Source organism: Acanthisitta chloris, unplaced genomic scaffold, assembly GCF_000695815.1.
Source record: "Acanthisitta chloris isolate BGI_N310 unplaced genomic scaffold, ASM69581v1 scaffold15151, whole genome shotgun sequence".
NCBI classification, from domain to species: Eukaryota; Metazoa; Chordata; class Aves; order Passeriformes; family Acanthisittidae; genus Acanthisitta; species Acanthisitta chloris.
In genome coordinates, this window is record NW_008657757.1 from 23,665 (window position 1) to 41,296 (window position 17,632).

Genomic DNA, 17,632 nt, shown 5'->3' on the forward strand with positions numbered 1-17,632 from the left:
TCACTCATGTGTTTCAAATACAACCCACAAATATGCTAAAAATACATTGAAATACAACCACGGGATGATTGTTTGTTGGTATCAGTCTTGTCTCAGATTTACAGGGGCAAAACCAGGACTGCACTAACACATTTCCTCATAGCAACGGGGGGTCACTATAGAAATAAAACCAGCTCGCATTTATTTTTTTCACTGTATACAGACAATATTTTAACAAACTTGGGTGATTTGGGAAGCTTTCTTGCTGGCTGCAGTGCTGCTTGTGGATTTGAGGAACATACAGCCTAGTCCAAAGTTAGAGAGCCAGTTTTTCACAGTTAAATTCCCTATTGATTTCAGAGAAGGGTTTAATGAGGAAAATAAATATAGCTTGGCCTTCAGTTATCATGGCATAGAGTATTTATTTTGCTTAAAACATGATCAGGTACCCAAATAGACAAGGGGCTCCGTAACTTCTCTCTGGCCTCCCTGTTAGGTTTTCACATGGATGCTCAACCCCTCAGGTCACTTGGGAGTTTCAGGATGGATTAGGCCCTCATAGGTTTGAGGCACAGAAAGAGAAATGTGCATTTGTTTAAAGAGAGAAAAGTCTGGTTTTAACAGTGCTAGCTTGTTTGAAAGCTGTGGGTGAATTTTCTGTGGCTTTACAAAAAAGTTATTGATTTTTATTACATTTTCTATGGAACAGTTCTCTCCCAGTACATAATCTCATTGCATTCACAGATGACATTATAGTCTAACTGAATAAAAATTTTGATTAAGAGGCTATTGCCATATTTAATATTACTCAAGATGAGATGTACCAAATAGAGGAAAATAAATTCTGACTCCTTAAAAATAGTATCAGTCAGAAAGAAATATAGAAGTCACCCTTTACATTCAAAATTAATGGCTAAAACCTGCTATGCAGGAAAACAGATGATTTATTCTGTGCCTATTTTCTGCTTTATAAGCCTGCTGTAGCCTTGCAAGAGTAGGTGGCACTTCGATGCTATAAAAAAAAGAAAAAAAACCTGTGTTACATTAAAATGCATGTAAGATTTTGGAATTGTTCCTCTATTGGTGGTAACCTGAGGATAGAGAAACATGTGCAAAGCACAGAAATATCACCCAGATCATTATTCAGAATGTTCTATTCTCATGTACTGCTGTCTGAAGAGAATTTCACGATGATCTGCCTGATATTCTAAAACTCCTTCATAGTCATTAGTATGAGAGGAGTTGGTGAAAAGATCAGTTGGTACGTTGTTCACATACTGGAATGAAAAATCCAGAATACAAGGAAAGGAAGCCTTTATTCAAGGGCAGTCAAATAAAACAGCCATGTGATTTTACATTACGAAATCACTGCTTATATCCATCAATTTCATTTATCAGTCATTAGTAAGGAGGATTCATCTGCTGTCAGCCTCTGCAGAGATTTTAGGGTTGTTTTGTTAGTGAAGGCTGGTGGTGAAAGGGAGGGACACGAGCTAGGCTTTGCTAGCAGTTTACTACAGGACCTGGGACTATGCTCTAATAGCTCTCTGTCTTACCCTGACAGTGGTTTTGCTCTTGAGAGACACACAGGTTTCACCACTGAGACCCAAATAGCTTTTGCTCTTCTCCATTCACCATGGCACCACAGGGCACAAAGCAAGGGATTCTTGCTCTTGGCATAGCTCAAAACAAGCATAAAAGTGGAAATGCTACTAAAAGCCCTTAAATTTAGTGCCTTTTTTTCCTCTTATTTATATTAAAGAAAATTCTGATGAGCACGTTTTGGCAGTATTTCACTTGTTCAAATTTTGTTGGTTGCTTTTTTAGTGAGACTTTGCAATATGATCAGTGTTGATACAAAATGCTTTTAGGGGTTATGATGCAGTTTTTATGGATCTTACAGCAACTAACAAGTGAGCTGTACTTAAAAATCCTCAGAAATCCTGTCCCAGAGACAGTCAAAACTTTAACCTTTCTGAGGGTGCACTGGCTCCTTGTTGTACTGACATCCAGTTACAGGTAGCACATTAACAAAAATAGAATTCCAGTGTCATGCTTCATATCTTCAGCCACATGATGTATCTGAATGTGTGCTAATTACAATGGGAAGCCATCTGGGTAATTTTCAGCTTTCCATTTTACGTGACTTCTTTGCTCTTTGACTGTCATTTCAACACTCAGCATGAAGAGAAAAAGAGGTTAAACTGTTGCATTTTGTATACAGGGAACCATTCATGTAATATACACCAGTCTGTAAAAACTGTAAATGCTATTTTTTTTATTTTAAACAGTTTTCTTAGTTTACAAAAGATCAATAATTGGTACCTTTTTACACTCTCAGATTCCTGAATATTGACAGATCTTCAAAGGGAGTATTAGCATATGAAACCTTAAGATTGACTGTCCTGAAGGTTTTTAAGACACAATAAAGCTAAAATATCAAGTCTCTCGGACAGCCCCTCTTAACAATTTGGGCAGAGGTGCACATCAGAAATCACCAGCAAAGCCCAGCAACCCCCCCCACCCCGTGCCACTGTCTGCCTGCACGCTGTTATTTGGTTGCACACTGTTTAAATCCCAAAGGAAAATCACACCTCGCATTCCCTCGCTGGCTGCTGGTGACAGGAACAAGATCCATACTCATTAATGATCACCAGGGCTCCCTCAATGTGGTTGGGTTTGTAATCAACATAATACTCCTGGGCTGACATGGCAGCCATTTGGTGCATGGTCTGTTTTTGCTTCTGCTTCCTGCGCTGTGTGACAAAGCACTGTCTTAGTTGCCTTAAGCCGGCTGGAAAGCACTTCCAGGAGACATACAACACTAAAACCACGATGAGGAAGGAAAAAATCAGTGCCATGGTCCCCGTCACCACTTTGTGAATCTGAACAGCGTTCTCTGAGTTCTCGCCGGGCATGGTCACGGTGACGGCGTATACCGTTGGGTCCCCATCGCTGTCCTGCACGTCGTAGGTGGCGGTGGCAGAGCCATAGCTGAACGTTTGGTCGCTGTTGTTCGTTACTGGTGAGAAGGTGTTAACACTCGTTGGGTCTGCCTCGTCTTCACACAAGTGAAAAGCGTACACCGCGTCCAAAACATCCTCACCCTGGGCGTACTCAGGGGTGGCACAGAGCAGATTGCTGTCATAGCGACCCTGGAAGTTGCTCAGCCAGGAGGCCAGGGCGCAAACGTTCCGGCTGCAATCCCAGGCGTTGGCAGAAAGGCTGATGCTAGTGAGGGACTTCCAGGAGTTGAGGACTCGGGAGTCGATGTAGGTTAGCCGGTTGGAGTCCAGCTGCAGGGATTTGAGATGAGGTACACTTTCGAAAACATGAGGTTCGATGTATTCGATTTCATTGCCAGAGAGATCCATCTTTTCTAGTTGCCATATCCAGTCCAAAGTGTTTACTACGATGGTAACTTTATTCCTTCGCAAGCAGAGAGAGTTCAGGGAGATGAGCCTGGGAAAATGGGCTAAATTCACTTTCACCAAGTCATTGTGCTCGAGGTGCAGCTCAGTGAGTTTGAACAAACCTGCAAAAGAGTTTCGAGCCAGGCTCTTTAACTGATTGTATCCTATGTCTAGAAACTTCAGGCTGCGACAGTCCTGAAAAATTCTCACTGGCACGAACTTGATAGCGTTCGACCGCATGTGCAAAGTTGTCAGTTTTCTCAGCCCATGGAACAGGTCAGGCTCCAAAGACTGTAGGTTGTTGTATGATAAATCCACACTGCGCAAGTTTGGCATGGGGCGGAAAGTGGTGTTGGGCAGTTGGGTTATTTTGTTGGAACTCAGGGTGAGCTCTTTAACTCGCCGCAATTTTTGAAAGGCATTCCCCTCCACTGAGCAAATGTGATTGTGATCCAGATAGAGCCACGTGAGCTGCATTAACCCTGTGAACTGTCCATCATGCAGCTCTGAAAGGCTGTTGTACCGCAGAGACAAGCCCATCATGCCCGACAGGTTGCGAGGCATCTCTGTAAGATTCAGTGATTCACAGTACAAAAGCCTGCCCTCACACCGACAGAGCTGTGGACACCCACTATTCACAGCTGGAAGCATTTTAGAAAAGATACCCAGCGTACACAATATCAACCCCGGGGGCTTCCTCAGCAGCCAGTTTAAACAGAGACCAATAAGAAGGAAATCCATTAGCAAGAATATTTCCAAATATGCTTGAGAATGTCCATTGAATCTTTTCAAATTCTACATCATATTTTATTTAAGGGAAAAAAAAAGCAAACCAACAAAACAAAGCCCGAAAACCAAAGCAAAACAGCAAACAGAACAAACACAGAGGCAAATATTTCACTTTACAGCATGCAGGAGCTGTGCAGCATTAAAGTTCACAGACATTCAAAGGTAAAATGATAGTGATTTTGTTCATGTTAAATGCTGCAGCAAAGGAAAAAAAAATCTTTCTTCATGAAAGAATTTAATTAAAAAGTGTCTTACCCACCCTTTTCCAGAGAGTGACAACCTCCATTCAGTTGCTTCCTTTGTGTTTGGACTAATTATATGCAGAGCTAAAAAAGACCCCTCTGTGCTACAAATTCAGTCCCTTTCAATGTTGTGCAAGGCTGGCAAGCTCACAATGTCTCACTTCGCTTCTGCTCAACGAGCGAAAGGCTTGTCCAGCTAGCTTTTGAGCTGCCTCCTAGGACCTGCAAGTTTCAGAACTATGTACATGAGCTGGATCTTCTCCTTCTCCCTCTGTCCTTTCCACTGCAGTTAACACTGTGGCGTGAAAAAAACTCCAAACTCTTTACTAACGACTCCACAGGATTTGTCAATCTCTTTAATGTCCATCATTTGCAACGACCATTGACCGGCACAACCTTTACTCCAGAGAGAGGTTACCATTCATTCACCGACCGGCTAAGGGTCGCTTTATTTCCCATTCTTTGTTCGCTTTGCTTGTTAGGTGATGCTTAGAGCAGAGAGAGACAGCAAGAATCCCTTCCCTTCAGCAGAGCAGTATGTTGCTAGAGCATGCAGAGGCACCCAGTGTTCACTGAGTGTCGTAAGCTGCTCATGATTGTACGCCTGCACTGTGCATCTCAGACATGGGCAGATTGAAAAGGGGTGGGCATAAAACCAACATCGGAGCGAACCAGGAAAGTAATATATGCTCTTTGATGAAATGGAAAATACTTTAAGCCTATCTCGCCATTTCTCAAACAGGCATGCACACACAGCCGCACAAATCATCAAAAGCAAGGCAGTGCTAAGTAGGAAGCTTGAGAATTAGGGTTCTTTCTCTCTTTTTTTTTTTTTTTGCTGCTTTTGTTTAAAGTCTGTATTTATAAGCTATTAGCCGGGAGAGGGAGAGACTTGATTTCTTGGTTTGGGAAGGAATATGTAAACCAGTCTCTTTGGATTGCTTTTTCTCTCGAATTCCGATGATGAGATTTGCCTTTTGGAGTCTTGGGGTGGGGGATTGGGGAGTGGGGGGGGGAATGTGTTTTTCTTCTGACATTGTCTAAATAGAGCATGATTTGAAATTCTGTGTGTTCTTTCTCATAGAAATGCAGCCAGAGCTCTGCAAATAGGAATGTCTCATTTCATATAAGCTTTAATTACATTTGGTCTTTTTCCATTCTGCATATTTTGTGTGTTCAGCACATGCCTTTCCTAAAGGCTTTTTTTTGTTTCTTTTTCTTTGCAGTATACGCTACGGCACACAAACCTAGAATTCTTGCAGCATAAAGATTACTGTGCTTTTGGAATAAGATCAATGTATAGGTTTCTCTGACCATGTCAGCAGCATGCAAAGAAGGAGTTTCAAACCCCATTAGCTGATAAGTTTTGCAGATTGTGCTGGGTTTTGTTCCATGTACAGAAAAAAATAATCTTTTCCTGCTAATTTGTAGTCCTCATTCTCTATGGGAAATGTATCGACAATGAGCTCTGTAATTTTTAGTGACTGAAAAATGTATGGTACTTCTGTCAGGAAAATGCTGGCCATCTTTTCATATTATGAAAGAGAGTCTCAAGCCTGTGTGCTGGTGAATGCGATCAGAGCTGACAGCTCCCAATTCTGCATCAATTCTCAAGGAAGAAGTTTCACATGGAAATACAAGTATTGCAGAAGAACGTACTAGTTTTAAGTCAGCATCGGGTGCAAAATGCTGGAGGGACAGGGCAAAACCGTTGCATTTGCTTTCTTTTTCACAACTGTATGATTTATTTTTTTTAATCTTATTTTGGAATTATCTGTTCCAGAGCTGATGGTTGTGTTTGAGTATGGCTGGCTGCTGTGAGTGTTTGCCGGGAGGGATCAAGGAATGCAGTAATTTGATGCAGTAGAAGTTGCTTTACAGAAGTCCTGGCAAACTTAAGCTCTCGTGCATAAAAATGTGTGAAGGAGATTCATTACTAATGTATTTGCCAAAACCAGTCTTAAATAAATTATAAATATAAACCACCTTAACTATGGTTTCAGAACCTGGGAATCAATGTGCTTTTATGCTCCCTGTTCAGTTTATTTACATTTTCTGCTCTTCACAGCATTTTAGTGGTCTCAAAGCAAAAACATAATGCTTTAATAGTATATGAACCTCATCTATGTTTTAGCATTCAGGCAGGAGAGCTGAAGGTGGTTTTCCTCTCCCAAGATCGTGCTGTTTTATTCAAAGCAGGCTGTTTATGCAAGTGTCCACTGGTTGCAGTACACCTTAATTCTGTTTCTCAGTACACAAAAGCAGGAAGGAAAGCAATGACAGAACTGAAAGAGCATTGAAGCAGGAGAGACTAAAAAAACCTCATCTAAGAATATATTCCAGATTGTCTTGCTGCAATTTTGATGCAATTAGCAGGAAAAAAATATTTGAAAGATGACTTGAACTTTACAGATACTGGAAAAAGCTTCAAAGCAGAGAGATTGTGTCCCTTTAAAACCTGCAACCCTACAAGTCTTCATGGGGGAGGTCTTAAACATTGTCTCCCCTGTAAAAATTTGGGCAGAGATCTGCAATAGTAGCCCTAAAAATTTCAATTATATCTTCAAGGAAAGCTGACGTTTTCTCAAATCAGATGATGATAACGATCGCTTAGTTACCATTTAAATGCTATGTATAAAGTGAAGATTTCCTCTAGTACAGATGAAACTCCTTGATACATCACTGTGAAGAGCTGAGGGTTTTTTTCACTGCTGCTTCTTGCTATCACCTGGGATACAGCTTGGATCCTAACCGATGTGCCTATTCCTGCACTGGCATATAATCCATTATCATTTGGTTTGCAAAGGTAGAAATTAGAGCAGACAGTAGCAAAGCTGGAAGACTGACAACTAGAATTAGGGACTCAGAATTAATGGCCCTAAGCACACTATCTCAAAGCTCTAACAGAGGTCTACTGAATGAGAAACTCTGCTCTTACTAGTCCAAAATCTGGTGGAAGAAAAGAATCTAGGTAGTCTTAAAATGAGAGACCTCAGTGTACGTTTGAAGCTGTGATGTTGAAGCACAGTAGTGATCAAATTCACGAAGTGGGGCACCTAGATCTGAAAAGCCAAACTTGGGTGAATATATGTCTTAGCCTGAAATAACTTTTGTAAATTGATTTTCTACTATATTTTTGCAATGCACTCTTTTTGCAATAAAAGTAGGAATCCACTTTGAACATGATTGTAATGCAAAGGGCTTAATTTCCACTGTCTGAGCCGTTATCACAGCCAAACTGTTAAGTTTACACATTTTCTGAAGTTTCAAAGCCTCCGACAAGTCTCTATAAATTAGCAGATTTAAATTAGCTTTATTAAATGTGCTATTATAAAACATTTTAAGAAGCACAAACTAAGTATATATGTGTTTAAGGGAGTTTGATTAAATCACTGTAAAGTAGGTTACAGAAGAACAACGTGGGTAAAGTTTTAGAAGGTTGAGCTGGGAAGCTATTTCTCGTAGTCATAAGTATAATTCACTGGCAACACCCTGCAGTGATTGTCAGAATTGTTCAAGCTGAAAAAGGAAAACATTTTTCAATGTATTTTTGTCTACACAATTTTAATTTTGTGTTCAGATCAATCATAGAATCATTAAGGTTGGAAAAGACCTCTAAGATCATCCAATCCAACCATTTTATGTCCTGTATAATTTAACCAGCCTCAGAAACATTTCATTCATACTAATTTCTTGTATATTCCATTATTGTTTGTGCTTAGATATTTACTTTGTCTTAATTTGCAACCCAGGGCAGACAGGGTTGGGACAGAGTGAAGAAGATCAGAATCTGACCAGTGATGTCTACCTCTGCCTATATACATCTTTTAATAAATTCAACAACAAAATACAGAAAGGCAAAACAGTATATTAAATACTGAGTCTATTTCTTCATTCTGGTATTTTCTGAGTGGTTTCTATCAGAATAATAAAAACTGGGACTTTTAGTGGCAATTTTAATTTCCTTCCATGAATGGACAGACTCAAACCTTGATCTTTGGTAGTCTTTAATTTTCGGGTGCGCTGAACCGTGGCATTTTGTATAAAGGAAACATTTAAAAACAGAAAAAGGAAGAAAAAGATGTGACTCAAAATAAAGCAAACTAACTCTGTTATTTCTCTGGTATTTCTGTCTTGGTCGTCCTGGACATTTATTGCCTGCCCCTACTGTATAGAATTTAGGATTTCGGATGCTGGTAAATCCACCACCTATATATCTTTTTTTAGATATAAAAATGTGTTGCATTATGCGAGTTTTTTACCAAAATACTCCTGGTGCCTCCAGATTCATTAAATTCTTATAGTGCCTAACAGATGCATCGGATTTGTTGCTACCTTTAAATAACAGATATTCTCATGTAAATGACATTATTTTTGTCAAGGTGATGAACACTTTTCCATCCCATTGCTGTCATTGCATCCTCATCATCCACATTCAATCATAGGTGGTCATGCATAACTCTATAAAGTCATTCACGGAAGAGACCCATGTGCAGAATTGTCAATGCAATGCAGAAATGTCAATTTTTAGGAAAATGTATAAGTAGTAAGATGAAGTGTCCCTCTCCTCCATTCAATACTGGTAGACTACTTGAATAAGCTAAAGAGTAACTGAGTCTCTTAAGCATCTGTAAAATTGCCTGTGGATTTCTGGACGTGCTGTCAAAGCTCTAGACAATGTTATTGGTTCTGAATGTGCAGGTGTAATGGGGAAAAAGGCAATAAGTAAAGCTACCCTTTTGTGATTGATCAACACATTGCTGAATATAACATCCTGGTTAAGCAAAGACTGGGGTGTTACAGTCAAGTTACCAGGTTGGTGGGACTTCTGGTTTATAGGAAAAGTGAAAATTTAGACCTTGGTTTTCAATTAACTCTTGCTAATTTATATCTCTAAAAATGTCTTGGGAAAGGCTTGGTGGAAGCATGTCTGAAATGTAATGATTTGCAGTTGTAAAGGTTTTAGTCATATTTAATTGGAAATCAATTAGTTCCACCTTCAGAAGTGCTAAGTGAGATGCTCCAGAAAGGTTTGTCTCAAGACCTTCCCAAGCCTTTCTGTAGGTGCCAGCAAATGAACTGTAATTACTTTCCAATTAGCTTAAGAGCAAAGAGGGTCACAGCTTATCCGCACCCTTGAATACATCCACTTTGCCCTCTTGTACTGTTGATAGCTCATCTTTAAGGATTATCTTTTAACAAATGATAGTGCTAAGTTGTCTTTTATTTGTGCTTGAAGACTCCTGTTCAATGAAAGGAGTTCATGGATGTAGCTAATCCAAGGTGGCTATTGATATCTTTGCATCTCGGATTGGTTGATTGTTTTGTCTTGGTGTATTTACTCCAAGATAATCTGAATTCGTCAAGCCTAAAACAATTTGGATGATGGTTCAAACAATCAGTTGTTCTTAATCCATTTCTTTTGCTCCTTTCCAAATGTATTTAAAAGCACATCAGAAAAGGCAAAAAATCCTTATGCTGACATTTGTGGATACATTATTTCAAAAAATATGGTTTGGTGGTAAAGGTGGTGCTAGTATTCTGAAATCAAATAAAGACTTTTATTGACTCCTCTTCCGTCACATAGGATACCATTTGAATTGACTCCAAAAAAAATAGAATCATAAAATCACAGAATGGTTTGGGTTGGAAGAGACCTTAAGACCATCTAGTTCCAACCCTCTGCCATGGGCAGGGACACCTTCCACTAGACCTGGTTGTTCCAAGCCCCATCCAACCTGGCCTGGGACACTCCCAGGGATGGGGCAGCCACAGCTTCTCTGGACAACCTGTGCCAGTGCCTCACTGCCCTGAGGACAAAGAATTTCTTCCTGTTATCTAATCTAATTCTACTCTCTTTCTGTTTGAAGCCACTCCTCTTTGTCCTGTCACTACATGCAAAGGGGTTGTTTTACAGGGAAACTCTTCTTATGGATGTTACCTGTAAATAATGTATTTTGGAATGTTCTTAGAACTGAGTTTACTGAGGACCTGAACAATACAAGCTTGGTCGTGTTGTTGTGGAAATATATTTGGGACCGTAGCAGAGTGCCGATAGCGAACAGGCAATCGCAGCTTTGGCAGACTGCATTATTCTCAGTTGTGTGTGCTTCTTGGTGAATTTTGGCAGATAGAGAAGGCAGGATTTTTATGTTTTCGTTCTTCTGCTCTGATGATATCCATAATCTGAAGGGAAAAATCAGGCTAAAACGTGCTGAAATCTTGATTGTGTATGTATTGTGTCTTTTAGGAAGATTAGAGAGGCTCTGGATCATTAGCTCATACACAAAATTAATAATGCAGAAACCAGGTTGAAGTCTCATATTTCAGATAGAAGTCACTGTGATTTTTTTCAAGCTTAAAGACGATGGTTTGTTGACTACCTGAAATATTTATGGTTTCATTACGTTTTATTTGCAACTGATGTAATGTCTAAGAGAAATAATCATGGGTCAGGAGTCTCAGAAGGACATATTTAAAGGCATAACAAAAGATAGTCATGCCTTCTAAAAAAAACTGGAGAATAACCTGACCTTTTTTTTTTAAACCAACTTAAAAATAGTGAGGCATTACTGAACAGTTTTATATGGCGGAGGAGGTTTGTGTGTGGTGTATGTGTAATCTTAGAAACTCAGCTTTGCTCAACAGCTAATTTAATTTCATAAGATCCAATGGCAGCCTTTGAAATATGTGTTCCTGCCTCTTGTTTGGTTTCATTTCAATGTATTTTAAAGACTTTTTTAGTCTTATAAGGAAGAAACATACAAAGTAATCAAAAGTTTGTGCTACTCCTTAACAAATGCATAGAAAGGTATAGCAAATTATAATAACATATCCAAAGATCCTGAATTTTCCTGCAAACTTTTAGAAAGAATTTGCCAGCTACAGTCCCTACATACATATAATAATATGAATCTAAATTACCCTTACATTATATATGCTTTTAAAGATGAAGCAGCAGATTTGGGGGAAACTGGTAACAAATCTTTAAGGTTTACTTCAGCTGTGTTTCAGAATCATATTTCCTCTCCTACTGCTGTAGTTTTGAATCTTTAATTTTCCTCTAAAATGAAGAACTTATTGTTTCTTAAGACTCAATTTATATTTTAAATGAGTGGAAAGATGTGTAATCAACTTGAAAAGACAGGAAATATCATCCTGTTTTTCAAGATATAGGACATTTTACTGAGTGTTTTGAATTCTAGAGACCATTTTTAAAGAACGCTTGGCTTACTTCTGCTCTTTTTTTGTAGTGCAAATTAATTATAATTTGACAAGAGTGTGCTTGATTTTCTTCTTCAGATTTGGTGCAGAGCCAAGCTTTATTAGTTAGAGCCTCTAAATCAAAATCAAAGGTCAGTATCTGTGAAATGTCTGTGGCTTCAGATATATTGTAGTTCTTTCACCATTATTTAGTTATTTTTGTCTGTGGAAAGGTGTTTAGGTGTTTTAAGTGGATGCTCTATGATGCATGCATGGCTATGGAGGAATGACCATTTTTCATGATTCCATCAGTAATGTTCCTGCTAGCAATACTAGAAATTTGGGGAAAACATTGATGTGAAACTCCTGAACTCCCCATCCCATTGGTGTGGTCACTGTCTGAGAGTTCATGTCCCACAGTATGCTATACCCATTGAATTCCCTTCTTTCCCCAGTTCTGGAGATGATGAGCAGAGAAGCTGCTCCCAAGTCCCACCCAACTTCCTCCTTCTGCCCCCGGAATCTTTACTGGTGTTACCACTTATATTGCTCAGCAGCAGCCTATGGCAGGTGGGGGACAAAAGGTGATTAAGCAACCTACAACAAATATACCAAAATTCAATCCTGGAAGCAGTACTGTGGGTCCAGATCCTCACTCTGCTTCTAATTGTATCTCCTTTTTTTAGCTTGTTTTATGCCCTTGTTCTTCCTAAATCTAGGTTTGTTGCTGGGATATTTTTTCTATTTCCGTCTCTTAAATTCAGGAATTTACTCCTTCCATGTCCCTGCATAATGCCCAGCATGGACAATCGTTTGCTATGTCCTGATCACAGAATCACAGAATGATTCAGTTTTGAAAGGACCTTCAAGATCATCTAGTTCCAACCCCCCTGCAATGGGTAGGGACACCTTCCACTAAAACAGGTTGCTCCAAGACCCATCCAACCTGGCCTTGAATGCTTCCAGGGATGGAGCATCCACAGCTTCCCTGGACAACCTGTGCCAGTGCCTTACCACCCTCACAGGGAAGAATTTCTTCCTAATATCTAATATAAACCTTTCCCCTGTCAGTGTGAAGCCATTCTGCCTTTTCCTGTTCCTCCATGCCCTTTTCCAAAGTCCCTCTGCAGTTCTCTTATAGCCCTTTTAGGTACTGGAAGGTGCTGTGAGGTCTCTCCAGTGCCTTCTCTTCTCCAGGCTGAACAACCACAACTCTCTCAGCTGTCTCCATACAAGAGGTGGTCCAACCCTAATGAATATGATAATAATCAACACAGCTCAGGTCTTTGAAGTAGCAAGTGTTAGTCAGGAATTAGCGAGTTACAATGCTCCCAGATATCATAGAATCTTAGAATCATCTGAGTTGGAAGAGACCTCAAAGATCGAGTCCAACCCCAATATATGTATTAAATATGCAATCTGTACAACTGAGGTTTGTTCATTTTGCTTTTCTGCAGCCTGTTTTCCAGCTGAGCTTGGACCATGTGCTGACATTAGATCAGCAGAAGTCACCTGTAGCTGTTCTCATGTCCCATGAGGGTCATGAAGGCAATGAGCAACAGAAGACATTGAAAAAATATAGTGGAAAGAAGCTTCCCTAGTGCCAGCAGGATGGAGTTGGGTGGTATTGGCTTCTTTACCTTCAGACCAAAGAAAATCATTTTGATAGCAGTTACAAAAGCATTTATCCTTTGAAACATGCTGCTTTCTCTTGGCCCTCACTCTGCAAAACCATGGAGACTGTTGGATGCATCTGCAGCACTGCAAAGTAGTGCTGACCTTGGGATACTTCCCTGAAACACTTTCAGCTCAGTCTTTTGAGCAGTGTTCTCAGACTGTCTGGATTTCCTGGCACCGTTGTATCCATTAAATACTGATTAGATTTAGGAAATCCAAGCGACCAAATAATGCTATCATCTGTTCCCTACTTATCTTAATAATATTGCCAGTAATATTCCAATATATCAGTTCCAGGATATTCTATACCTAACCTGGTGCATGGAAAACAGGACTGTGTGCCTTTTCATTTCAGAGGCAGAACAAAACCAGTTTATTTATTGATTTGATTTTTCTATATTACCTAGAGATGAGGGTAAAAAGTAAAAGCTACTTTCAAGGCCTGTTAGAGAAATACATCATTTTTCATAATGTTTAATGAATTGCTTACAGTACTTGTTTTACTTAAAACTGCAATTAAAGATCGCCCTCTAGTCAAAAGAAAAATGTGATTAGAACGTGACTTGAAACTGGGCAGAACATTTTCTAAAGCCCTTTGGGATTAATTCCAGTAATTATTCAATCTGACGTTTTCCAGAGAAATAGCCCTTTATGCATGAACTCCATTAATCATAATAATACAGTTCACATGTCAGTACTTCTGTCCAGTCACTTCATACTCTCCATTTGGTAAAAGACTAATAAACATCTTCACTAAATATTAGAAAATATTAAATGGATTTCAAAAAATCCCAGTCTGTTGTTTTGGTCTTCTGAGGTGAGACGTGTTCATGTCTGCAATTACCTTGAATTTCCAGGCTGTAGCTGTCATCAGCATCTTGTCTCCTCCTAATTTGGTGTCATTTCATTCACAGCACTTTAAGGACAATTTTACTTTCTTTTCTCCTCTGAACTGCTTTGGACAGGTCTTGTTTGTCTGTCTGTCCAGCTGTAAACACTTATTCTACTAATTTTCTTATTTAAATAATTGATCTTTTGCAAGACCTGTGTGTAGGAATTAAAAATTCTACTTTAGATCATCTGCAAGCAGAAACGAGAGTACTTGAATACTTCTTTTTCATGTATGAACTTACTGCACATTATTTGAACTGAAAAATTAATATAGAGTGACTGACAATTAGCAGCTCTAAGAAGATTTTTGTTATGTTTTTCTGTGTTTCATCAACTGAAGATATTCTGTAATATTATCTTGTGTTAAAAAGTGGTGGTTTAAAAATGCAGTAGTGATTAGATGCTCATATTTGACGAATTTACCATTCTGTTCTTTTCAGATTCTGACATTGTTTTGTGCTTTTGAAGCTGGCAAGTGCAATTATCAGTGTTCTGATGAGAAGTGATAAATATAATCTCTTCCTGAATGTGGCTAAAAGATGCAGGCAAATAAGATTGGTTTGAGACAGCCTCCTTGTGCATCTTCTGATTTCTCAAAAGCTGAGTGGAGAATACTTCTTTGAGAATCTTTGGAGATTTACTTTATAATATTTAATCATTTGTTTTTTTAGTTATGGAGTCATATGCGATGTACCTGGACTGTTCCTGTGACTAATGCATTCACTCCAGGATTTTTGCATGGCAGTTGTCATTCGTTGCACACTCCAGTAGATGGCAACTCCAGTCTTCCTGACATTTCATCTCCATTCAAACCAGCCAGATCTGCTGTGCCCCCACCCCCCGCCCCTGCATCTTCTCTATATAAATAGCTACGAGTTTCACAGAAACGTGAGTCAATATTACTTTTATTGAAATCACCACATAGTATCTGAGTTCAACTCAAACAGTACCAAAAAGAAAGGAAAGCAAGAAAAGGCACGTAAGCACCAATCCTCGTGGATCGTAAAGCACACAATGATTTCCCCAGAACTTTAAAAAGTATTTTAGGAGTTTTCATAAAAAGGATTAGTATCCCAAACTTCTTTTTATGTGAAATAAAGGAATGGGTTGGCTGCAAATACAGTATATTGGCGTTGAGTTTGATGGTTTAGGTGTAAAATGTATATTCCATACCCCCCCCCATGGTTAATGCTTAAAGAATTTGGTTTTGCTATGCACAGGAAATTCTTACTCAGACTTGTAAATTATTTGTTAATGATGTACCTAAATCCAGCTTGTCTGGAGTAGGGGCAGGAGTAGGACCAGGGGTTTACTGCGTGGTGTTAGCCATGGGAATAGTCTCTGATTCCTCTCTTGCTCAAGGCAGTGCTGTGTTCAACCTCTTTTCTTTGTGCATTTATTCCATCCCATCAATTGTATTACCAAAGCATCAATGCAGAGGAGTCTATTTCAGCGTTTTTCTCCACTGACTTTCACAACTTCAATACTTGCCTGTAGAATTTGAAGCCATAAAACAAAGCATCTCTCTGTGACTGTATGCCAGACATCAACCACAGGCACAAAAGATTGTGCTTGCTCTGCCTGGGATGGAGACTAAGGATCATAACAGTCACACAAAGGGTCCTTTCTCTATCTCTCTGTATCAAGACTGTAGTTTAATGTTCAAATCACTTCCACTGTGTCTAGGAAGGCTTTATTTTGAGGTTGATAGTTAAAAAGGGGCAGAAGGAGGGACAGTTATTGTATTTATTTATTTATTTTTAAAATAAATACAAACCTAACTTCAAAAGAACACATGCTACTTACCAGGATTTGTTGTTTACCTACTTTTTCCGTGGAGAGTTTTCAGTAATTCTATAAGAAACTTTCAATCTGACAGAGTTTGTAGCATCGTTTTTGCTATTTCATGCTAGGTCTTATGGTCACACATACAAGCATTTCTTGTTTAAAATAAACTGAAAAAAGTTCTAAAGCAAAGCAATGTTTAAGGCCAGATTTAGATGTTCACACTTTTATTGGTTTAGTAAAAACCTTGATTTTTCAACCCAGACTTGATTAGTCTGTGGATATTTTTACTTCACAGAAACAGTATGAAAATAAATTATGCTCATATAAGACAAGCAGAATATTGGTCCATTTAAGCCTGACTGATTTTTATGTAACAAATTAGTGAGCAAGGTAATTAAATCTCTTTTGAATGCCTGTTTCATCTCTGGAAGGAATCCCAAGAACCTCAGAAAACTGACTTTTGGGTTATATACAGGTCCTGAGTCTGTTGCAGCTAAGTGACTTGTTTCTCGTTATTGCATTTAGTGCTACAGAAACTACTCCACCAGAGTCTTTATTAAAACTTGCTTAAGGCTAGCATTTTCCCTTGGGTCAATAATGACTTTAGAGGAATGGATGTAGAAGCTAGATTTGTTCTAGGTCCTGGAATGAATTATGTCTCACTGGGACCCCCAGGCCAGTATTTCAAATTCGCCACCAGGCACTTCATCAAAAATTCTATTCCAGTATTGAAAAGACCTTGTGCTCCTATTAGGAAGTGCAGAGAATACATTTGTGGATCTTGCCCCATACCCAAACTATATGACTCTATCTTTTTCTTGGCTAAAAACCCATTAAATTGCCACATGCATCAGTGAAGATGTGGTTTAGAAATGTATCCTGAAGATCTCATGCACTGGGAGGTGGTTGTCCGTTATTTCCAATTAAAATGCAGAGCACAACAGAGCATCAAGCTAACTTCTGTGGTGTTCCTACTGGTAAAAGCCATTCAGATCCTACAGTTCATTTTCCTGGTGGGAGCACAGTATTTATGAGTGTGGTAGTGTGGAAATACTCCTGCAAGTTCTTGCTCGTGAGTAATCCAATCATTGCTTATCATTGCATGTCATAGACTTGTAGAATGGTTTGTGTTGGAAGAGACCTTCAGTTGTCATTTAGTCCAATCCCCCTGTGATAGGCAGAAGCACCTTCCACTAGACCAGGTTTCTCCAAGCCCAATCCAACCTGACCGTGAACATTTCCAGGGATGGGCCAGCCACCACCTCTTTGGGAAACCTATACTAGTGCCTCATCACCCTGTCCTGGTTTTACTCCTCACCTGTATGGACTAGTATCTCAGCTATTAAGAGTGAGACTTCCTCTGCTCAAGAGAGAGAATAAATGTATACAACACAGGCTGCCCTGTGGCTTTACCTGTATGACCAAGGAGAGGACATGAGGAAATGGAATGGAAAATCTACCTCAGTCTTAAAGGCACAGGTACATGAGCTGCAAGGAAAAACAGTCACAAAAAGGACTGCTGTGGTTTAACCCCAGCCAGCAGCTGAGCACCACATAGCTGCTCACTCTCTCCATCTCCAACCCTTCTAGAATGTGAAAGAGAATTGGGAAAAAAACCCAAACTTCGTGGGTTGAGATAAAGACAGTTTA

At 39.3% G+C, this 17,632-nt stretch overlaps 1 protein-coding gene across 1 annotated transcript; it reads right to left on the reverse strand.

The window, feature by feature from the left end:
* Nucleotides 1-2,237: 2,237 nt before the first annotated feature.
* Nucleotides 2,238-5,032, reverse strand: LRRTM1 (leucine rich repeat transmembrane neuronal 1). The gene has a single exon (XM_009084850.1). The coding sequence runs from the start codon at nucleotides 4,131-4,133 to the stop codon at nucleotides 2,568-2,570; it is 1,566 nt and encodes a 521-aa protein (XP_009083098.1). The 5' UTR covers nucleotides 4,134-5,032; the 3' UTR covers nucleotides 2,238-2,567.
* Between the last annotated feature and the right edge of the window lie 12,600 nt (nucleotides 5,033-17,632).